The 24,123-nt window shown below is 38.8% G+C and overlaps 1 protein-coding gene across 1 annotated transcript in view; it reads left to right on the plus strand.

The window, feature by feature from the left end:
- The window catches only part of ptprsa (protein tyrosine phosphatase receptor type Sa), a 267,112-nt gene that overhangs the window by 240,010 nt on the left and 2,979 nt on the right, over positions 1 to 24,123 (plus strand). Inside the window, exons 28-34 of the mRNA XM_087783494.1 lie at positions 2,832 to 2,986; positions 4,441 to 4,726; positions 10,296 to 10,474; positions 10,539 to 10,665; positions 10,727 to 10,852; positions 17,175 to 17,329; positions 23,311 to 23,446. Of these exons, the coding sequence (XP_087639620.1) occupies positions 2,832 to 2,986; positions 4,441 to 4,726; positions 10,296 to 10,474; positions 10,539 to 10,665; positions 10,727 to 10,852; positions 17,175 to 17,329; positions 23,311 to 23,446 (1,164 nt within the window). The remainder of the gene's footprint in view (positions 1 to 2,831; positions 2,987 to 4,440; positions 4,727 to 10,295; positions 10,475 to 10,538; positions 10,666 to 10,726; positions 10,853 to 17,174; positions 17,330 to 23,310; positions 23,447 to 24,123) is intronic.

The following is a 24,123-nucleotide window of genomic DNA, read 5'->3' on the forward strand; positions in this document are numbered from 1 at the left end:
CTAACATAGTTAGAAAAGTAAAAAAGAAAAAATACTTTGTTTGAATCGTTTGAATTTCAAGTCATTTCGCAGTTTTTACAACAAACAAACCTCTCGGTTCCATTCTTAAAAAAAACAGGATATTGCTCTCATTAAAGTAGTCGATGCTTCCTTTAACTGTGCTGTCTGGTTCTTTTGAACAAACAATTGGATCCCTGGTTTGTTTCCCACACATTAAACAGGCTGTTAACAAACTCCAAGGACTCAAATGAAAGCGCTAACGTTTTTTCGCTAAATTCATTTCCCTCTTTTATCGTAATCATTTTCATTTCCCTTCAGATCAATTCTACTCCCTTCACTTCCTCTCCTTCATACGCCAGTGTTTTCGCCTCCTGCTTCAATAGATCCGTGTCTTTGGAAAACACTTTGAGTCTCCTCAGAAATAAATACAAACGCTCGGCTTCAAAGTGTTTTTCTTTTTTTTTTCCCGCTCCTTCCCAAAACACACGCGGCAGAAAAGATTGGAGGAAATTGGACATAAACCGCTGCAAACTCTCGGCGTTGTTCAAAGGCGCCAATGGAATCTGACATTTAGACTTCTGCAGAAATTTAACGGCGAAATCGCTGCTGACATTTTAGCTGTTAAGGTCTCTGCAAGTGTAAAATAATGGTTCTTTGTTGTCTCTCTTGTTTCTTCAAGTAGTGTATAATGTAGTGCAGAACAACACCAGGCTTTCTTCTCCCCGAGATAATGATTCCCCGGCGAAATGTAGACGTCAAACGCGGCAGGATGCCGGTGGATACTGAGAGAGGATACTGCAATATTATACAACTTTTTCTGTGTAGATATGTTGTGGTTGAATTGCTGAAGTTGTGTCTAATTGTGAGAAGATTTAAATTAAGATAATATTATTGACAATCCAAGGTTCAAGGAAAATAAATGGTAATAATTAGACCGGAAAGCGACGCAGGTTTTGGTGCCGTGTTTCGGTTTTGGTGTCATTTTTTTGTCTTAATGCAAACATTCAACATGTATTAAGAGATATAGTCACAGCGAGCGAACATTCCACAATGTAACTCATTGAATCCCAAAATACACTAAAAGACGACAACTCGGTCAGTTTGAAAAAAATGTAGCCCCAAAATTGAACTAGAATGCAAGTCTGTTACAACTGACAAATTAAGCCCCAAATTAATACTGACAGAACATAACTCAAATTAACTGCATCCATTTTTTAATTGTTCTAACTTTTTCGTAATGTTGCATATTTTTTCATCACATCACTTCAAACGTACCAGTTTGTCACCAGTATCGGATTTAACCTAAACAACGCTCTTACTTGTGATGTATCGATGAAGCTTCATGAAACAGTGTCATTATTTCCTGAGTCCACTCTATAATCTATTGATTTGAAAAGATATTCTATTGAAACCTCACATCATTTTTCAATTTGTTGTAGAATTTTAGAAAATACGTCAGAAAATAATTATACTTTTCGGTGAGTGTTTTTGAATAATAGTTTCAGTTAAGGAAATTATTCTAGTCCTAGTAAAGCAGCTAAAATACTAACTGTCAGGTTAAGAATCTGATTTACAGTTAATTTAAACAAAGAATAGAAATCATATCTGGGTTAACGACACATTTTACTCGTATACAAGTGAGAAGTAGAACAGAGTTTACATGTGTCTGAAGCACGGAGCTGTTAGTTCGCTGTTATATCTCTGTAGCAGTTTCAAAGGCCGATAATTATGTTACTCCAAAGGGTGTCAACCATAAACAAACTTGAAGTTAAACTGTGGTGTTTACTTGTTTTATCCCTACATTCACTTTCGTGGACATGCAGAGTTGTAAACGCCATCAGTGATACAATAGTAATAATATGTTACTTGGTTAAGTTAAGTTGATGGAGATACTTGTGCTCAGAACAAATAGAAGCACATTATTTTCAGAAGAAAAATAAAAAGTTCTGCAGGGATGGATTGTAAATATACATATACATTTTCTTTAGGGTTCCTACCATATGTTAAAGTTAAAAAACAAAGTTTAATTTTGCCTTTTTTCAAGTATTACACATTAAGAAAACTCACAGTGATGTTGAAAACTGACAAACGGTATTGAAAATGATGAAAATGAACCAGGATGACCTGTATAGAATCACAGCTTTTGTTTAGACGTTTTTCTGAATAATTTAATATTGCTGAGTCGGGATTCAAACTTCAACACACACACATAAACACACACAGAAAAAAACACAGAAACACACACAGAAACACACACAGAAACACACACAAAAACACACACAGAAACACACACAGAAACACAAGGTAACGGTGTCGCCGAGGAACCTGTTTCCTATTTCTCCGTGTCCTGCGGCCGTTCTGAACTGTTTGCTCTCAAAACCCCTTTTTAATAAGAGCAAGAACCAGGCAGCTGTCAGTCATTTGCCTGCAGACGAGCTTCACCGTCTACAAAAAAACAAAAAAACCCAACAAAAACAGAAGTAGGCCAGTCTGTTCTTAATTACAAACTCATTTATTCATTTATTCAGCGAAGAGAGGGAAGAAATCACATCACAGGAGCAGTGGAATGCAAACATCCCTCTATTAGAGAAGGAATGACAGGAAGAAGGATTTTTTTTTTCTCTCCAGCTCTCATTTCTCTACACGTCGTTCCTGTGTTTGAAACATGGAGGGTTGAGTTCAGGAGGCTTGACGGACGGCTCTGTTACGTCGCCCACGTTATTAAATCAGCCTCTCGTTTGTTATATTGTGTTTATTAAGAATAAGTAACAGTTGAGAATCGCTCAGAACTCAAGTCAAATGTCGCTCATTTTCCTTCTTCTTCCTCTCAGAACGGATCAAGCGAGAAGCGAGAGGTTCGCCAGTTCCAGTTCACGGCGTGGCCCGACCACGGCGTTCCGGAGTATCCCACCCCGTTCCTGGCCTTCCTCCGCAGGGTAAAGACCTGCAACCCTCCTGACGCCGGACCCATCATCGCCCACTGCAGGTCAGTTTGACGTCGAACCGTCTTTAACTTTTCCGTGCGAAACGAACTGAAGCGTCTTCATCACGAAAGATACCGTGGAGAATGTTGGCATGAAATCATGAGCTGGAGTTGAAAGGAAAAGTCACCTTTTAAACGACTTCTTCTGTACATCTGGCCAAGCTGGCTGGCGGCCATTTTTATTAACGGCAACTAATATAAAACTCCAAATCTCCTGACGTGTTAAATGTTGAAGTCTTTCTCTCCAAGATGCAGTAAGTCTCTCATCATGACCATGTTTTCAACTTATTACTTTATAAAGTTACTAAAATCTGGGCGAATGAGAGGTTACGAGAGCGGAGTCCATTATGACGTAATAATGGCTTCACTCTTCCTTCAGCCAGCTGTAATCACGCCCTGCTTTGTTTATACAACGAGTCCCTTGGAGGTGTTTCTAGTTCAAATATTTCAATGAAAAGAGAGTTTTGTACAAACAGACACTGATCATACAATAGAGTCCAACATCTATTTAACACACACTTACAGCAACACAATAGTTGAACTTTAATGTAGGGTATTATAAAAATACATGAAGATATTTCCAATATATTCCTAAAACAATAATTGTTTTGCATTTTTGCAGATTTAATTCATCAATTCTAGTCAAACTGATACGTTTTCCCAAACTTTACGAAGAGGTTTATGATCACAATTAACCCTTTGGTGACCCTTGACCCGAAGCAACGCATTTGTTTTCTGGCCTCAGGGTCACTTTGACCCAGAGGTGACACAAGGGTCAACAGGGCTGAAGGAAGATAGTTCTCTCGTTCCGCCATTTTGATTCTCCACTAGTCCAGAAGACATTCGGTACAAACTGTGGTTGATAAATACATAATGAAATACATTTTCTCGGGGCACTCTGATTTCCTCCCACACCTCAAAAACATATACTTATGAATGAGAGATTCTGTTGAAAGGTGTGCGATGAGTCACCCACGATAAAATGTTCGTCATGAATGGACGTTAATGTGTCCGAGCTCAGAGGAAAAACATGTTCCTTCTCTTTCCGCCACACTTTCTGAATCACGGTTTTTGTCAGTGTTGAAGCGCTGAAAAGCGGCGAGTCGTCTTTTCGCTAATGTTTTGATCAGCGTTCGTCACAAAACCACCTTTCATTCTCTGCGTGTGTGAAAGTCCTCGCCATTATCAGAACCCTTTCAGCGTCTTCCCTCGTCGATGACGTCGCCTCGACCCGAAGAAAAGATAGTCGTGTTCGGTCGTTACCGTCTCTCCATTCGATCCCTTGAATCCTCGTATTTCCTCCTGGTCTATAATTCAAACTGCACTGACAAAATAAATCTGCGCACATTACAAACATCATCACTTCCTGTTCCAACAGGAAGTACAATTTAACTTGAATTTAGTGGAGAAACAAAAACGCCATAAGCTAACGTTTCCCTCCGGTTTCCTCCCTGAAGCGCGGGCGTGGGCCGGACGGGCTGCTTCATCGTCATCGACGCCATGCTGGAGCGCATCAAGCACGAGAAGACGGTGGACATCTACGGCCACGTGACGCTGATGCGCTCGCAGAGGAACTACATGGTGCAGACGGAGGACCAGTACAGCTTCATCCACGACGCCCTGCTGGAGGCGGTGGCCTGCGGCAACACGGAGGTGGCCGCCCGCAGCCTCTACTCCTACATCCAGAAGCTGGCGCAGGTGGAGAGCGGCGAGCACGTGACCGGCATGGAGCTGGAGTTCAAGGTAGACTTTTCCGACACGCCAGTGAATAATCTGTGAGATGATCGAAACGCTGGGGCTGCAGGTGATGCGACCATAGAACGGTTGAGAAGGTGAAGGAGAGGAAGAAGAAAAAAAGGGTTATGTTTTTTAGATCTTTTGTTTGGGAAAAAAAAAAGTTCTGCCATCTTTCAACCAATTTTCTTTCTCCGGTTTCTACTATTTTTTGCAAATTCCAGTTTGCTAGCTTGTTGTCCCCTTTTAAAGCTGGTTTAAAATTATGTATTTGGTGTTTCAAATGCTAAAAATGTTTGATTATATCCATAATATACATTATATTTAGGGATTTTCTGGTTTAATATCTAGTGAATGTAGTTAAATTCCCATTTATCATCATTTGCATCATTAAAAACACCTATTTATGATTGTTATTTAAGTATTTTCAGCTTTTTTAACAATATATTTCCACATGGTGTATTTTAAACATACAACTTATGGTAAAGTTTAAAGTTTGGTCAACCTGTATTTCCTCTGGTTTCCTCCCACACAGGTTAATTGAAGTAACAGAAATAAGAAGCAGAAAGTAGTGTTAATAAATATTAATTAAAGGGTATTTGGGTCTTTTCCATCTGCCGTATTTTGACTGACTTTCTTGCTCAGTCTCTACTAATTTCTGCAAATTCTAGTTTGCTAGCTTGTTGTTCCCTTTTAAATTGAGTTTTAAATGATATCTTTGGTGTTTCAAATGCTAAAAAAGTTTGATTATATCCATAAGATACATTATATTTAGTGATTTTCTGGTTTAATATCTAGTGAATGTAGTTAAATTCCCATTTATCGTCATTTGCATCATTAGAAACACCTATTTATGATTGTTTATTTAAGTATTTTCACCTTTTTAACCATATAGTTCCACACAACTTTAAATAAAACCACATTGTGTATTTTAAACATACAACTTATGGTCAACCTGTATTTCCTCTGGTTTCCTCCCGCACAGGTTAATTGAAGTAACAGAAATAAGAAGCAGAAAGTAGTGTTAATAAATATTAATTAAAGGGTATTTGGGTCTTTTCCATCTGCCGTATTTTTACTGACTTTCTTGCTCAGTCTCTACTAATTTCTGCAAATTCTAGTTTGCTAGCTTGTTGTTCCCTTTTAAATTGAGTTTTAAATGATATCTTTGGTGTTTCAAATGCTAAAAAAGTTTGATTATATCCATAAAATACACTATATTTAGTGGTTTTCTGGTTTAATATCTAGTGAATGTAGTTAAATTCCCATTAATCTACACTTGCGTCATTAAAAATACATATTTATGATTTAAGTATTTTCACCTTTTTAACCATATATTTCCACACAACTTTAAATAAAACCACATTGTGTATTTTAAACATACAACTTATGGTAAAAATATTAAGTTTGGTCAACCTGTATTTCCTCTGGTTTCCTCCCACAAAGGTGAATTGAACGTAACAGAAATAAGAAGCAGTAAATAGTGTTAATAAATTTAAATCAAATAGTATTTGGGTCTTTTCCATCTACCGTCTTTTGACTGACTTTTTTTGCTTAGTTTCTACTCTTTTCTGCAAATTCCAGTTCTCTAACCTGTTCAAATTGGGTTTTAAATAATATCTTCTGTGTTTCAAATGCATAATCTTTTTTTATTATATACATAGAATAATTAATATTGAGTGATTTTGTGGTTTAATATCTCATATCATTAAAACTTACAATATTTCCCTTTTTTTTACCTTCTTTTAATGTTTATATATTTAAGTTTTGTCACATTTTAAAGTGTTTATTTTCACAACACGTTACGTGAAACCTCTTTGTGTATTTCACACATAAAACTGGAGGCAAAAGTATAAAGTTTGCTCAACCTTTAGTGCTAAAAAAGTGGTTCATCGTATACATAGAATAAAGTATATAGAGTGTTTTTGTGGTTTAATATCTAATAAATGTAGATAAATTCTGATTGAGTTACATTCGCAATAATACTGACTTTTTCCCCTTCTTTATAAGTATTTTTCAGCTTTTTAAATATTTCCACACAACTTCAAATGAAAACACTTTCTGTATTTTACACATACAACTGGAGGCAAAAGTATCAAGTTTGGTCGACGTTTATTTCCTGGAAGTAACAGAAATAAGAACCAGAAAATAGTGTTTATAAATATAAATTAAATGGTATTTAAGTCTTTTAAATCAATATATTTCAAAGTAGGCTTCCATAGACATGGTTTAATTTCCTGCTGTCAACGGATCATAATCGTTGCTACTGTAATGAAAACGACTCCATGAAATCATCCGACCCGAAACTACAACTAAAGTTAGTTTTCTTCACTTGTTTTTTCTGACTCCACTCTTCTTCTGTGGTGATTTTAAAGTAATAAACTGGAGCGAGGAAAGCGGTTTTAATCCAGCAGGACCAAGACGAAAGATTCTTCTTCTCTTTTTTTTTTTGGCAGAACTTGCTCCGCCGTTTCTCATTCCAGGAGTCAATCAACTAACTAGTGAAATGAATCACAAAGCTTCGGTTAAAGCAGTGGAAACGCCAGCGTGACTTATCCGGTTCCATCTCGTAGTTTGAAGTTCTCGCTAAAACGTCTTCGTCCGGGTCGACGGTGCGGCGACGGCTGACAAAACGCTGAGCTGGCGTCGGAGGTTGAATGAGTTGGAATAAGTAAAGGGATGCGGGCGAGCGGGCGAGCGAGTAATTAGCGCCTGATGATGACAAATGGATGTGTGGAGAAGGGTAAGCGAGGGGAGGGACGCTCGTCTAATGAGCGAGGGAACGACTGTGTACCGACTCCAGTGAAGAGCTCGTCGGGCAGAAAAGTAGGGAAACGGGTTGTAAATATTTCAAGACCGATCCAGAGTCGTACGTCCTGTAGCACTCATTTTATGTTTTTATTTTACGATTAACACTCAAATCTTCGCAGTGTTTATTCATTTGTGTGCTGCAATAAAACCTTCAGCCACTAGTTGGCGACATTCGTCATTTCCTCCATGCCAAAGTAACGACAAATCCGGCGAAATGGCAGCAAAGACTGAAAAAGAAAGATTACACCAGAATCCAGCAGCTTTTAAACCTGATATTTGGACTCATTTTGGCTTAAAAACAAACTTTAAAGTTTCAAATTTATCCATTTTTTAAACAATTCCTCATGTCGAGGCTTCAATACAAGAGGGACGTTGCAGACGAGCAGTTTGGATGTTTTTAAGTGTCTTTTTGGACAAAGATGAAGACGAAGGCAACTGAGCTCCAGTCGCTACATTAAAATGAACAAACATTTTTGTCTACAACTCTAAAAATGAGTGATCGGGATGCGTTAGAGATGGACAAAAATGGAAGTCTTTCGATTCATACATGTCATTATTTTAGCAAAAATGCGACAAGATTAAAAGCGAAGAGCTCGTCGGGCGGAAAAGTAGGGAAACGGTTGTAAATATTTCAAGTATGCGATCCAGAGTCGTACGTCCTGTAGCTCCGGCGACACTCGAGCTGAAAATGGTAAAAACAAACCGGCGTCCAAGAGCGAGCGAACCCTCGACGGCCCCCCCGGGCTCCGTGGGACGACGCGTTGCCAGGCTCTGGCCGTGATCCACCCTCTGCTGGTGTAACCGAGGGGCCTTTTTTTCAAGTCCTGCCAGGCCACGGCGAGGCTTTCCAGGTGCCTTTGTGAAAACATGGATCAAAAGAAGAAAAAAAAGGGACTCTTAGCTTGGAATGAAGGGACGAGGGGGTTGAAGTGGCCATGAAGGCGATGAGGCTGAAACCAAACAGACTCGTTTAGCCGTGAAATCGCTATAGGATCTATTCAGTGAAAACTGTTTTTTGAAGCCTGGAAATAAAAGTCATTTGATTATATTTGACTTTTCGTGTTGCAGGACTGCCTTAAATACTTAAACGTAAATGTACTTAAGAACATCAAGCCGAGCTTAAACAACTGCAGACTTCTTTTTTTCAAACATCTTTTCATTTCATTTAAAGGGTAAAGAAACAAACTGAAACACATATAAACGTCGCACATATTTTTATTCCTATTTTCTTTCACAGTTAAATTCAAATTCAAAATAAAAAGCGAAAGGCTATGATTTATTCTATAAAGGATTTGTTGTTACTTTTGCACGCTGGAAATGACGAATGTCGCCAACTAGTGGCTGGAGGTTTAATTGCAGCAGACAAATGAATAAACGGTGTGAAGATTTGAGTGTTAATAGTAAAATAAAAACATAAAAGGATTGTCTTTTATACACACAATATTATAATACAATCATGAATTAAGTTTGAATTCTAAAGGGAGGAACATTATAAAGGAAATGTTTTATTTTTACTCGTCATACCAGTCTTGAGTTGAATGATCAAAGAGCTAAGACTTTTCCATCTTAAATATATTAATAAAATATATTATTTTACTATCAAGCTCTACTCCAAAGTTTTATATCGTTAATTCTTTGACACATTTCTTCGCACAAAAGTCCCGCATCCCGTGGACCTCCCTCTGAGGTCCGATGACAGTAGACCTCCTCCTCGTCTTGATGGTGGTTACGTAAGCGCTTCTTTAGAAACATCCCTGTGTGAGACTATTTACGATGCAGCTTTTATGGGCTGGTGACCCACTTTTAGCAGAGTTTGCTGTTTTCATGCACACTTGATCTCCAGCTTTGTTAGTCTGTGGAGCTTTTCTGCCTCTTGTTGCCGTTGACCTGGAAGAACCTGATGCTGCGGCAGAAAGAAACGGACGTTACTGTTGAATATATACGTTTAAAAAGATACAAATGTTCTAATAGAATAGTGTTTAATAGTAGTCGAATGTATCTTTCCACACATTAAAATAGTTTTTGGTAGGGGTGTAAGAAAATGTCGATGTTGTTCTCAGTATTATCTTGATCTTTAAAGTATATACTTTTTTAGTATTGTTTTGATTGTTAAAGCGCTTTGTGACCCTGGTCTAGAAAAGCGCTATACAAATAAGAATTACTTACTTACTTACTTACTCAATACTGTAAGTTATTTTATGGTTTTTATTCCAATATTGTGTGTATAAAAGACAATAACTTTATGTTTTTATTTTACAATTATCACTCAAATCTTAACAGCGTTTATTCATTTGTGTGCTGCATTTAAACCTCCAGCCACTAGCTGGCGACATTCGTCATTTCCTCCGTGCCAAAGTAACAACAAAACGGGGAAATGGCAGTAAAGACTGAAAAAGAAAGATTACACCAGAGTCCAGCATCTTTTAAACCTGATATTTGGACTAATTTTGGCTTAAAAACAAACTTTTAAGTTTCAAATTTATCAATATCTAATGTCGAAGCTTCAATAAAAGACGTTACAGACTAGCAGTATGGAGGTATTTCGATGTTTTTAAGGGTCTTTTTGGACGAAGATGAAGACAAAGACAACTGAGCTCCAGTCGCTACATTAAAATGAACAAACATTTTTGTCTAGAACTCTAAAAATGAGTGTTCTGGATGAGTTAGAGATGGACCAACTTGGAAGTCTTTCGATTCATACATGTCATTATTTTACAAGATTTCAAGTGATCAGATATTTAACCTCGTTGGTCTCGTCCCACCACAGCGTTTGGCGAACTCCAAAGCCCACACGTCCCGTTTCATCAGCGCCAACCTGCCCTGCAACAAGTTCAAGAACAGGCTGGTCAACATCATGCCCTACGAGACCACCCGGGTCTGCCTGCAGCCCATCAGAGGCCTGGAGGGCTCGGACTACATCAACTCCAGCTTCATCGATGGCTATCGGTAGGTTTGGACGATGGGTTCTGGAATATGTTCGTGTTCTCACCGGACCCCCGTGTCCCTCCAGGCAACAGAAGGCCTACATAGCCACGCAGGGACCTCTGGCCGAGACCACGGAGGACTTCTGGAGAATGCTTTGGGAGAACAACTCCACCATCGTAGTCATGTTGACCAAACTGAGAGAGATGGGACGGGTACGTTGAAAAACTGAAGTATCTCTTGAAGTATTTCCTTTTAACTGTCCGTGTGCAACAGGAAAAGTGTCACCAGTACTGGCCCGCGGAGCGTTCAGCCAGGTACCAGTACTTCGTAGTGGACCCTATGGCCGAGTACAACATGCCGCAGTACATCCTCCGGGAATTCAAAGTCACGGACGCCAGGGTAAGATAAACCTTTTGGTAAAAAGATCCTTTAAGAAAAACATAGTTTGACCTCCTTTTTTTTTTATTTATTCAACATTATTCGCACAAACTCACGTTTCCCGCTGTGAGCCCAAAATAACCTGCACAACAACAACAAGCCGCTGTTCCCGACTTTATTTCGGCTCCAATTAGGCGGGGCAGCGGCAGCCGAGCGTGGAAATAAAAATTGCTGCTTCACATGACATCATGCGAGTCTGCAACGGAGGCCAGTTATGTCCTGTCGGTTTTACACTAATACACACTTATACACACACACCTACACACGACACACAACGAGAAAATTGGAATCAAAACTTTTGGAAATGGAAAACAAAATGTTTTCCTTCTCCTGACTTTCTTTACAAGCTGTAAATTTAATTTAATAAGTTCATTAGCTGCGACTCCACCATGGCTGCACTCTCTTCTTCGCCTCCCTTTTAACTGAATGGCCGTTTTAATTTAAAAAATCATTATTTCATTGTGTTTATGTCACAAATAATTGACTGTTAATCAAGCTTCATAAGAATTCACATCATTTAGTTTATTTGTTATATTTAAAGGCCCTATCTGTAGTGATGTGTCGATGAAGCTTCATGAAACAGTGTCATATTTTACTGAGGACAGTAGGGGGCGCCCTCAGCTTAAACATTATGTGATGTTTCAATAGAATAACTTTTCAAATCAATAGATTATAGAGAAAAGAGTGACATCTCGTGGACTCAGGAAATAATGACACTGTTTCATGAAGCTTCATCGACACATCACTGCCTAAAAGTAAAAAACAATTAGAAGTTTTATCTACTTATTGGTAAAATTATTACATTTGGTGAAACATTTTAATTCATTAAAATGGTCATTTCCAGCTATAGACTCTTGAGTTAAATTTGATTTGATTGTTAATCCAAATTATAATAATAATGTCAAAATGTTCTGTATTACCGCCCTAAGGTATCGAATAGTGATGTGTCGATGAAGCTTCATGAAACATTGTCATTATTTCCTGAGTCCACTAGATGTCACTCTTTACTCTATAATCTATTGCTTTGAGAAGATTTTCTATGGAAACCTCACATCATTTTTTAAGATGAGGGCGCCCCCTACTGTCCTCTGAACAATATGACACTGCTTCATGAAGCTTCATCGACACATCACCAGTATAGAGCAATAAAGCTCTTATTTAAAGTGGATTCAGGATTTTATTATCCCATTCCACTCAAACATGTTTGGTCAGGGAGTTGATGAATCACCGGCTGGTGATTCACTTCTACTTTAGTTCATGTCGTCCTTGAGCAACTCACTCCCGAAACGCTCCCGACATCGTCACTTGGCCGCCTCGTCCGGCCGCGCTCGGTTGACTTTTAGATAGTCATGATACCTTCCGAGACGTCGAGGTAACTAAAGGGGGCGCCGGAGATTTGCCAAAACGACTCGTACGGGGGAGCGTGGGATTCAATATTAATTTTACAAGAAGCACAATCATGACATCAGCGTCCTGAGGGTCCCGTGGAAGGTTTAACTCAGGTGACACGCCTGCTTTTAAGGATGGAGAGAAGAGAGGAGGACGAGTTTAAATTGAGACGATCAGGTGCCGATGCTTTATGTTTTCACGTGTTCATGCGTGTGTTCACCACAGTGACTCGCGTCTGGAGAGCCAGTCACGTATTTAATCACACAATTTGACTCGCTTCAGGTTCTGTGTTAAATATCCCCCTCTTTCTCTCTCTCTTTTTTTTTCTCTACTGTGTGCCTTGTTTATTGTGTTGTTGTCTTTGCCCCTCTTTCATATTTAATCCCCCTGCCGAGGCAGAGTGTTCTGCCTGAAACTAGGGAAGAAAAATAAAGAAAAACATGCCGTGCGTCATAAAATAGTAAAGAAAAAAAAAGACACTAGAGATTGTAAAGGAAGTGTTTGTGTGCAGAAAAACTCATTAGCAGATTTAATATGTTTATATTTCTTCTATAATGACGCCTTGGTCGTTGAGGAATGTTGGCGCTCCCTGCTTTTAATAAATATCATCACATTATTCATCGAGCCATGAACATGGTCCTTAGAGATAGTGGCCCCCAACAGCTTGTTCGTGGCCCTGTACCAGGATGTGATGCTAGTGATGTGTCGATGAAGCTTCATGAAACAGTGTCATTATTTCTTGAGTCCACTAGATGTCACTCTTTTCTCTATAAGCTATTGATTTAAAAAGCTATTCTGTTGCAACTTCACATAATTGTTAAGCTGAGGGCGCCCCCTACTGTCCTCTGAAAAATATGACACTGCTTCATGAAGCTTCATCACTACGTGAGGCGTGTTCTTAATAAAAAAAAGAAAGATAAATATGGACAAAGTTTCTGTACTTTTAAGAGTATGAAAGGTGTTTTACTTGAAAAAAACAAATACAATTTTCTTTTTTTAGGCACTATTGTTGACAAGGTGCAAACAAGCAGACACAAAGTAAAACACAAACTTTATAAGGTACATTTTGTTGTAGAGAAAACCAGCTCAGGGTTGTTGTTTTTTATCTTTGCTTTATCTGAAATGACTGTAGGACTTATACGGGGTCGTTTTGCAAATATATACAAATGTTACACTTGAATTACAAAGCTTGCTACAAGTATCATCACTGTTTTCAACTTTATTATGAGTAAACTGAATGAGTACACAGAGTTATTTCTAGTGATGTGTCGACGAAGCGTCATGAAGCAGTGTCATGTTTTTCAGAGGACAGTAGGGGGCGCCCTCATCTTAAATTTTATTTAATAGAATATCTTTTCAAAGCAATAGATTATAGAGCAAAGAGTGACATCTAGTGGACTCAGGAGATAATGACACTGTTTCATGAAGCTTCATCAACACATCACTAGTTATTTCATCCAAACTTCACTCATTTTCTACTCACACTCATGTCGACTAATGGTTGGGATTATTTCCAGAGTAATCTGTTCTTTTTAGAGTTATAGACACAAATGTTTGATCATTTTAATGTAGCGCCTGGAGCTCAGTTGTCTTCGTCCAAAAACTCACTTAAAACTAAAACTCCTGACTGTTTCTGAGGTGGAATCTCTCCTTTTAGCTCCAAAGTTGCTGCAGGTTTATTTATTCCAGCGACGGCTTTCACGACGTCTCGATGCGAGTCTATTTTTCACCGACCGCCTGCTCTGAACAATCCCCCCCCCCCCCGAAAAAAGAAAATAAAAACTTCAGCTATCTTTCCCCCACAGCGCGTGTCGGCGCTCTGTAATCATCGGCTGTTTGATTAATTCTTTAGAATTCAGCAAAATCTTTATTTGCCTGATGGCTACCTGAGAAAACAGCTACTTCAAAGCCACTTCAGAAGAAGGAGCGCGGCGGCGGCGGTCGCTATTCTGTTCTCAACACGACTGCTGCTGCTAACTGAGGATCATCATGAGGAGAAATAACATTTTCTTTTACCGTCAAATCGAATTATTACTGCAATAGAAGCAGGAAATACACTGATTAAAACTGGAAAATATACATTTGTGTGGGTATATATACGTAGTTCCAGGGTATAGATTGAACAGATTATAAGTTTTTTGTTAAGTTATTGTTATTTATTATTTTTATTTATCATATTCAATTATTTTTTATTCAAACTTTTGCCTATTCTGAATAGGGTTTGTTTTTATTTGATGACTGATTGAAGTCATTGATTGAAGACTGATTGATTGAAAATTCCTTCAACCGAGTTAAATTACACTTAAAATGTCTGTTATTCAACATTACTGTGAGTTTTCGACGGTTTAATGACAGTTGAATTTATTCTGATGATTGATAAATACAGTTTTTTTGTCGTCCAATCACTGACTAATCATTTTCATGAATAATTTTCCAATCACATCTCTCAGACGAGCACTTTTTACAATCAGAATATTCTTTATTGTTATCATCAGTTGAGGGTTTCACCAATAAGGTTAATATGTGACGCGCAGTGACAAACCTTGATGTTTGACCAGTCACAGCAGAGTGGGCGTGGTTATGGTAAACAAGATTTAATCTCCAGAAAAGTGTTTTCAGTGGGCGGGACTTAAGATCATTTTCTAATGTCAATATAAAAATAAGTTTTGTACAAACAGACACTGATGACACAATAGAGTCCGATCTTAATCTAAAATACTCCGAGATAAAAACACCTTTAATCTACTTTAAAGTACACGGTGAAAAACCTCGAACCCTTCCTCTGCGATGCTTGAACACGAGTCTCCTTCTCAAGGCAAGAGTGTAATCGAGCAACTTTAAAAACATCCATAACCGGACGTTGAAGTCCCTGAGACGTTATCTCATCCTCTCCACCGCCATCGATCCAGGATCGTTCAGGACCGGATCATAGACGGTGTCGTGAGGTCACGAGCCAAACCCGTTGGCAGGAGATCATGAGAATTGAACCGAATCAAAAGTTTTTAAATTGCTGCGTTTACCTTCCGTCTAATTCGTGGAGAGAGGGATGAATCTAAATGAAATAAGAGACGAAAACAAATCCTCTCTCCGCTCATTTCTATCAACATGTCGTATTGTTTTTATTAGGTTTTATCTGTTTTTACTTTTACGAACAGTTCTCTGACAAAGTGCCGGAGATTAAACGTATGGATCGGAGTAAACGTTTCGAGAGGCTCACGCTCCCGCAAATATGATTCTCGCAAATCGATGCAGAAGCAAATTGTTTAGATTGACATTTTGTCTCGTGGCTTTGATGGGTCGTCAGAGTTTTTGCTTTCAATTTTCATTACCCGAGCCGCTCGCCCCGGCCGCACTCTCCTCTCCTGCGTTCCCGGGGCTTCTTCCACGGCAACTCAATTCGCTCATCCATCAGGACGGCCATCGATCGCCGCCCGGGATTATGCTACTCAACAAGGTGTCTGGGAGAAGACGACCGTCATGCCAGATACGCTATTGATTGGCTATAAGTTGGACTTCTCTCCTGACACACACACACACACACACACGTTGAGATTAAAAAGAAAATTGGGTTGAGATAATAAGTGACCCTTGACGGAGTTGAAGGCTTTCTTAAGTGAAAATATTCGCTTTCGGGTCATTGATGCGCCTTTTTTTTATTTTTTTAACTGAGGCCCAAATCCTCTATAGTCTTCTTCTTCTCATCCTTTCTCATCACTTCATCTAACTCACTCCAGAATGTTTCCTTCTCCTATAATTATAATATAACATCCTACCTGTGGGGGCATAGCCACTTCTAACATTTAATATCACACCTTAACTATCAAGCACAAATCCTCTTTAATGATATATATTTTTATTGAGATCTTTACCAGCCTGTTGCAAACAAGGTGCACATAATTCTACGTGTTCTTCAACATGTTTTTTATTGTCATGAAAAACTGGGGGTCATTGTGTCCATGAGTTAAATGGAGTCTACTGACTCCTTTAAGAAACATCTTAAGACGTTTCTATTTGTTCAGGCTTTTCCTTGATTTCCTGGAACTCCTGTTGTGTTATCAGTGTTATCTTGATATTTAAAATGGATACTTTATTGAGTATTGTTTTGATTGTTTAAGCGCTTTGTGACCCTGGTCTGGAAAAGCGCTATAGAAATAAAAATTACGTTGTTTTGGTGTAAAGCACGAACACAAACAAGCAGAGAAAGTGTTATATAAGCAACAATTCCTTCATTATAGATCAGACCCAGGCGAAAATCCATGTGGCCCTCATGAGCTCAAAAGAGACATCTTTTTATTGATGGTCCCCAATATTAGAGAAAAGTATAGAATGTGGCCCCTGGGGAAATTCAATTGACCAACCTTGTTGTAGATGAACGACTTTAATCTCATCTTCAAAAAATACACAAATATTAAAGGAACCGAGTGGTAAGATTTCAGTTTATTTATTTTGTTTTATTATTATTATTGATTGATGAATTAATGTATTTCCAAATGTATTTAATGTGTATATTCACATTGTAATATAATTGATTTTGGTTCTTTATTTATTTATGAACTGTGGGAGAACGGGTCAATTTTCATTTTTTTTCTTGAAAATGATCAAAGACGTTGAAAATACATACAAAAATTGTATTGACAAAAAAAACAGAATTTATAAATCTTAACGCTCTAGACCTTGGCTCCTGCAAGGATTTGAATGATGTCTGACTTCACTTATAGAATCCCTGTCTTTGTAATAGCCAGACCAACAGGATGTAAAACTGTAACTTAATTTTAATTGGTTGGTTCTGGTTCTTATCAAAGAAATTGATGAGATCTTCTGTGTAAATTTTAATTTTCCATGTATAAAATGGTTGAAAACGCATAGATTGACGTGTTCCTGTGTTCACCCTCAGGACGGCCAATCCCGGACGGTACGGCAGTTCCAGTTCACCGACTGGCCTGAGCAGGGCGTCCCCAAATCCGGGGAGGGATTCATCGACTTCATCGGCCAGGTTCATAAAACCAAGGAGCAGTTCGGACAAGACGGACCTATCTCTGTCCACTGCAGGTGAGAACATGAGTCTCCGTCCAGTACGTCCTGAAGTTCTCGCCTCAACGATACAACCGTGTCCTCCTCGACTCCTGCTCCTTCTCAGTCCTCTCGTGAAACGATCCTCCTGATGGTGGTTCTGAATCATCACATGGTGACACTCCCTCCGTCTTATTTTCCATCCGCCGCCACAGTCCCTTCGCTCCAGAACCTCCGCCCGTCTTCTCCATAATTGATAAGGCCACGATGCGGTCTGGCATTTGCAAAGAGGCGGCTCGTAAAATGAAACAACCGTTCATTTGATCTTTTACGATCCCGCCATGATGCCTCTTTATCGTCCAGGTGTTCAAGGTGACCCGAGCCGTAAAGCGGCTTTGGATACGACAGCGGTTCTGTTCTGAGTCGATCACATTTGGGTTTCCTGTAGGAACATCAGGAGCCAGTCGGCCATATCATTATGACCCCTGGTCTCTTAGACTCACCATAGCAAACAGTAGTGATGTGTTGATGAAGCTTCATGAAACAGTGTCTTTATTTCCTGAGTCCACTAGATGTCACTCTTTGCTCTACAATCTATTGATTTGAAAAGATATTCTATTGAAACATCTCATCATTTTTAAGATGAGGGCGCCCCCTACTGTCCTCTGAAAAATATGACACCGTTTCATGAAGCTTCACCAGTCATGAGACTTTAAAATGACTCAAAATCAATATTTCTTTTAATAAATAATACATGAGTCAGATACATTAAGTATATCATGTTTCTGTATAAAAAAAAGACGTATCTCATCTGAATCGTTCGGTCTCACCTAGTGATGTGTCGATGAAGCGTCATGAAACAGTGTCATTGTTTCCTGAGTCCACTAGGTGTCACTCTTTTCTCCATAATCTATTGCTTTTAAAAGCTATTCTATTGAAACCTCACATCATTTTTAAACAGAGGGTGCCCCCTACTGTCGTCCAAAAATATGACACTGCTTCATGAAGCTTCATCGACACATCACTAGTATCACCATTCTTCCGAAACATTTTAGTTTCCCCCCCTTAAAAAAAAGTGAATTCTGTTTTAAGTCAGAAACAACTTCAATATCCTTTCAAAGATGTGAAGTGGAAACTGTATTTTCTTTAGTTGAAGTACTTTGAAAATACTAGTTATGCACCTTTCTGTCCCTTTAGCAGGAGTTTCAGTCATTAAGGTGAATGAAAACATTTCTCTCTGCTGCTTAAATTCAGTTTCCTTAAACCACGTCCACACTAAAACCCGATTTGGCGATACTCGTTGCGATATTCATTTGTTTCTGACTCGGTCAATCTGCTCGATCGCAGATCTAATGTCATTGAAAAGTTAAAATGGCGGATCATAGAGGCAACACTGTCACTCAAAGGATTATGATACAGTGTCTTTATTTTGAAATGGCCACTAGATGGCACTCTCAGTTTCAAAATGATCCAGGTTTTATTTAGTTAGTAGATCAGGGCTACCAATTATAAAGAATAGAGTGCCATCTAGTGGCCTTTTCAAAATTAGTACACTGTATCATGATCTCTTCATGAGTGAGGTTTCATGATGCTTCATCAACCCATCACTACTAAATAGCAACATCCAACCCTTCGTTTTTGCCCATAATAATTACTTTTCAGAGAGATGTTCTAATGAAGCTTCATGAAGCAGTGTCATATTTTTCAGAGGACAGTAGGGGGCGCCCTCAGCTAAAAAATGATGTGAGGTTTCAATAGAATATCTTTTTAAAACAATAGATTATAGAGCAAAGAGTGACATCTAGTGGACTCAGGAGATAATGACACTGTTTCATGAAGCTTCATCGACACATCACTAGTTTTAGCCAAAATATGACAAACTGACACCATCGGCCCCATTTTTAAACACTTGAAAGATTCAAAGTATTCACCTAAATGACTCCCAGCACCGCCGTCGTGTCCTTTGCTGCTGCCGCCGGGAAATAACCATCCATCACCCGGGCGCCATGACATCATCAAACATAACATCGGCCCGGCTGTATTCCAAAGCAATGATGTCATCAGCCGTCAAATGGCCCGTGGGGAGTTGTTAGACGTGTCAGCGAAGGTCCAATAAGACTGACTTATTCCTCCACCAGCGGAGGTTCGTGAAGAAGGCTCCGGTGCTACGGCAGGAAAATATTCGGCAGCATCGTTACCGTCCAGGCAGAACCGCAGTGACAATCATCTCCCGGGTTGGATATTATTAGTCTTGGCACCGGGACTTGGATTATCTAGCGGCTCGGCTGGTTCCAAACACTGGCTGCGAGCGAAGCCTCCTGTTTACTCCGAGCACACGCCGAATTAAAAGGGAAACAAAAAAATACTTTCACTTTCTTAAATGTTTCTGATCTCTCGATACACATTCAGGGGAAAAAAGAGAGATTTAAGGTTGGATTAGATTCTCTCTCCACACATTCACGGTGTCTTTTAACGGCTTATTTCATTCCTGCGTGTCGCCGGCCTCCTCCATCTGTCGTCGCTATGTGTGTGATTTCTAATCCGGCTCCGATCCACTCGTCCTCCTCCTCCTCATCCCCCTCTCCTCGAGCCTCCCGTCTAATAGACGGCGTTCGCCTTTTGTCATTAATTGCCCGATTTCTGCCTGTGAACGCGAACACCAAATCCTCTCGGTCTGCGGCAGCTTCGGATTTAGAGCCTGGACGGTGCTGGAGGCACAACATGAGAGTTTATGAGTCCATGTGACGAGCAGCGAGTCTGGGCGGGAAGAGAGACAGACGGGTGGTGTGTGAGGAGGATGGTTAGGAACAGGGACGGAGAATTAGTTCTTCTGTAAGTGCACTGCATTACAGTACACTGTAAGACAGTGTCATACTTGTGTAGTGCTCATATTTGGACAGGGTAGTACTGTCTCAAATCAAACACTTCTTCTACTACTTTTTAACACTAATCAACCGGTCATTGGAACACTATTGTTGACACTTGACAGCGCTTTTCGCCAATTTAAACAAGTTATTAAGTTGTGTTTCATTGTGTTATTATTGTTATTGTGTTGTTTTTGCCGTAAATTAAGTGTTTTCTAGAGATATTTTTACGTCAGTATCTGCTCCGAAGACGCGTCGTCAGTGACGTAGCTTCAGTTTTAACGTCATCTACGTCACTAAGATGGCGGCCGTTGAGGGTGGAAAGTGTACATCGATTAAGTGTATGAAGTGTGAGTGCAGGAGTGTGCGATTCGGGACGCACCGATGGACTTGAATAAGATATTATAACAAACAAAAAAACTAGGCAATAAAAAGAAGACAACAAACCTATTTTAGAATCTGGAACCAAATACTATAAATACTATAAATATGAATAAGTCTAGAACAATAAACACATGTGAATAATGTTGTTGATAATAATAATTATAATAATAATAAATAAAAGATTCAACTGAGAATCTGTTCCATAAATCTTGCAATAAATATAATCATTTTAATCTTTAATGTTGTTTTATTTCCCTCTTAGTAAATTATTACAAGTTTTATTCATTCATTTTATTGTTATTTTTTTTTCAATTAAATTAAATTATGTTTATTATTTATTTTTATTTTCCATTTCTTAATATCTTTGAAATTAGACGATAATCGATCTTTTATTTGGTGGATAAAGATGTGAAAAGTCAATAATGTTTTTAAATGTATGAATATATAACTGTGTATTTAGGTAAAATATTAATTTATTATTAATCTCAAGATGTTTTTCCGACCCAAGAAGTTTTGAATCAACTATAACCAGAGATGTTAGATTCTTCTAGAAGAGAAACTCATGATAAGGGTTAAAAAAGTATATTTTATTAGATGAATCTTATATTTTTAAAATATTTTTAAACATGCAAGACAGTGGACGATGTGACGATGAAACTGTTGGTAGTTGAAGATTTAAAAATACACAGCGATCGTATAATATAATTAAAACAGTTATTGATTTATATTAATAAATCAAAATGTCGTGATCTATTTACAAATTGGCCAATTTATGATTAAATTCAATATCCGAGTGTTGTTTATGCTTCAGTGGTTCTATATTTTGATGTCAAAGACTTTCATTTATCATTCAATTCAAGGGCGTTTGAAATCGTTTTTCTGACGATTGAAACGATTAAAATCTCTGCAACAATATTCCAGGCAGGTTTGAACGTCTCGACCAAACCGCTCTGGAGGAGGAACAGAACCCAAATAAATCTGTTGTCGTATCAATTATTGTTCCATTGGCTTTGGTAGAAGTTATTTCACAACAAAGCAGAAGAGAGAAGAGACTCAAAGCTACGCTTTATACGGCGGCAAAGGTTCTGATGCAAGTAAGGTTCTGATGTAAGTAAGGTTCTGATGCAAGTAAGGTTCTGATGCAGAGGATGTTCTGATGCAAGTAAGGTTCTGATGCAGAGGATGTTCTGATGCAAGTCAGGTTCTGATGCAGAGGATGTTCTGATGCAAGTAAGGTTCTGATGCAGGGAAGGTTCTGATGCAAGTAAGGTTCTAATGCAGGGAAGGTTCTGATGCAAGTAAGGTTCTAATGCAGGGAAGGTTCTGATGCAAGTCAGGTTCTGATGCAAGTAAGGTTCTAATGCAGGGAAGGTTCTGATGCAAGTAAGGTTCTGATGCAAGTAAGGTTCTAATGCAGGGAAGGTTCTGATGCAAGTAAGGTTCTGATGCAGGGAAGGTTCTGATGCAAGTAAGGTTCTAATGCAGGGAAGGTTCTGATGCAAGTCAGGTTCTGATGCAAGTAAGGTTCTAATGCAAGTAAGGTTCTGATGCAAGTAAGGTTCTGATGCAAGTAAGGTTCTAATGCAAGTAAGGTTCTAATGCAAGTAAGGTTCTGATGCAAGTAAGGTTCTAATGCAAGTAAGGTTCTGATGCAAGTAAGGTTCTGATGCAAGTAAGGTTCTAATGCAAGTAAGGTTCTAATGCAAGTAAGGTTCTAATGCAAGTAAGGTTCTAATGCAGGGAAGGTTCTGATGCAAGTAAGGTTCTAATGCAGGGAAGGTTCTGATGCAAGTCAGGTTCTGATGCAAGTAAGGTTCTAATGCAAGTAAGGTTCTAATGCAATTAAGGTTCTGATGCAAGTAAGGTTCTAATGCAGGGAAGGTTCTGATGCAAGTAAGGTTCTAATGCAAGTAAGGTTCTGATGCAAGTAAGGTTCTAATGCAGGGAAGGTTCTAATGCAAGTAAGGTTCTGATGCAAGTAAGGTTCTAATGCAGGGAAGGTTCTGATGCAAGTAAGGTTCTGATGCAAGTAAGGTTCTAATGCAGGGAAGGTTCTGATGCAAGTAAGGTTCTGATGCAGGGAAGGTTCTGATGCAAGTAAGGTTCTAATGCAGGGAAGGTTCTGATGCAAGTCAGGTTCTGATGCAAGTAAGGTTCTGATGCAAGTAAGGTTCTGATGCAAGTAAGGTTCTAATGCAAGTAAGGTTCTAATGCAAGTAAGGTTCTGATGCAAGTAAGGTTCTAATGCAAGTAAGGTTCTGATGCAAGTAAGGTTCTGATGCAAGTAAGGTTCTAATGCAAGTAAGGTTCTAATGCAAGTAAGGTTCTGATGCAAGTAAGGTTCTAATGCAAGTAAGGTTCTGATGCAAGTAAGGTTCTAATGCAGGGAAGGTTCTGATGCAAGTAAGGTTCTAATGCAAGTAAGGTTCTGATGCAAGTAAGGTTCTGATGCAAGTCAGGTTCTGATGCCAGTAAGGTTCTAATGCAAGTAATGCTCTAATGCAGATGAGGTTCTGGTGCAGAGAAGGTTCCTCCTGATGCTTCTCATGTGGCCTGAAGGGCTCGCGTTGATGAGAACGAACATGAAAGCGAAACATGAAGACTTTGTCTCTGGAAACATTCCCTCAAGAATCCTGAGCTCAGAACTTTTCCTTCAGTGTTGATTAAAGTTACTTCAAGAAGATGTCGGTGAAGCTGCAGCTAATAGTTCCAGAGACTCATCGTCGTTACAAACACGATTCAATCTTGATTTATTTTGTTCCTTCTCTCCAGCGCCGGTGTGGGCCGGACCGGAGTCTTCATCACCCTCAGCATCGTTCTGGAGAGAATGCGCTACGAAGGCGTCGTCGACATTTTCCAGACGGTGAAGATGCTCCGCACACAGAGACCAGCCATGGTCCAGACCGAGGTCAGTGTCTGACGACACAATAATCACAGTTTTACTTCACGCTTTACTACAATAACAGTAAAAACATGAACATCTTTATCTAAGTGAGTAATATTAGTGAAATAATCCATGTGTTAAAATGTTTTATTTGACAAGTTATTGTAAAATAAATGACCTTGAGGTTTGAAATAAAATCTCTAGACTAGATGAGAATAAACAGAAATTTGAGATTACACAAAAAACTTGAAAGTACATAAGAAAACAGTTTTTAAATCTTGATAAATGACATACACATGTACTAATTACTTACTTACCTACTTACAATGTATATAGTGTATTTATGAACATCCGTGTCTTCAGTCATGTACCTTTGTAGAATAAATTATAGAAAAAAAGGTTTTTTTTTTTTTTAATTAACAAAAAAAATATTTTTTTGATATAGATTAAAACCTGCTTGTATTTCAGTTCGTGCCACTATTCCAGGTCAAGTTGTCAGGATACCGATATTTCAGTATTTGATACCAAAACTAATAGATTTTTTTTTCAGTACCATGAGTAAAAAAGGCCATTAAAAAGCTGGTACTTTTAGGTAGGGATGTGTCGATGAAGCTTCATGAAACAGTGTCATTATTTCCTGAGTCCACTAGATGTCACTCTTTGCTCTATAATCTATTGCTTTGAAAAGTTATTCTATTGAA

The sequence above is a fragment of the Callionymus lyra genome, chromosome 2 (genome assembly GCF_982586985.1).
Source record: "Callionymus lyra chromosome 2, fCalLyr1.hap1.1, whole genome shotgun sequence".
In the NCBI taxonomy this organism is placed as follows: Eukaryota; Metazoa; Chordata; class Actinopteri; order Syngnathiformes; family Callionymidae; genus Callionymus; species Callionymus lyra.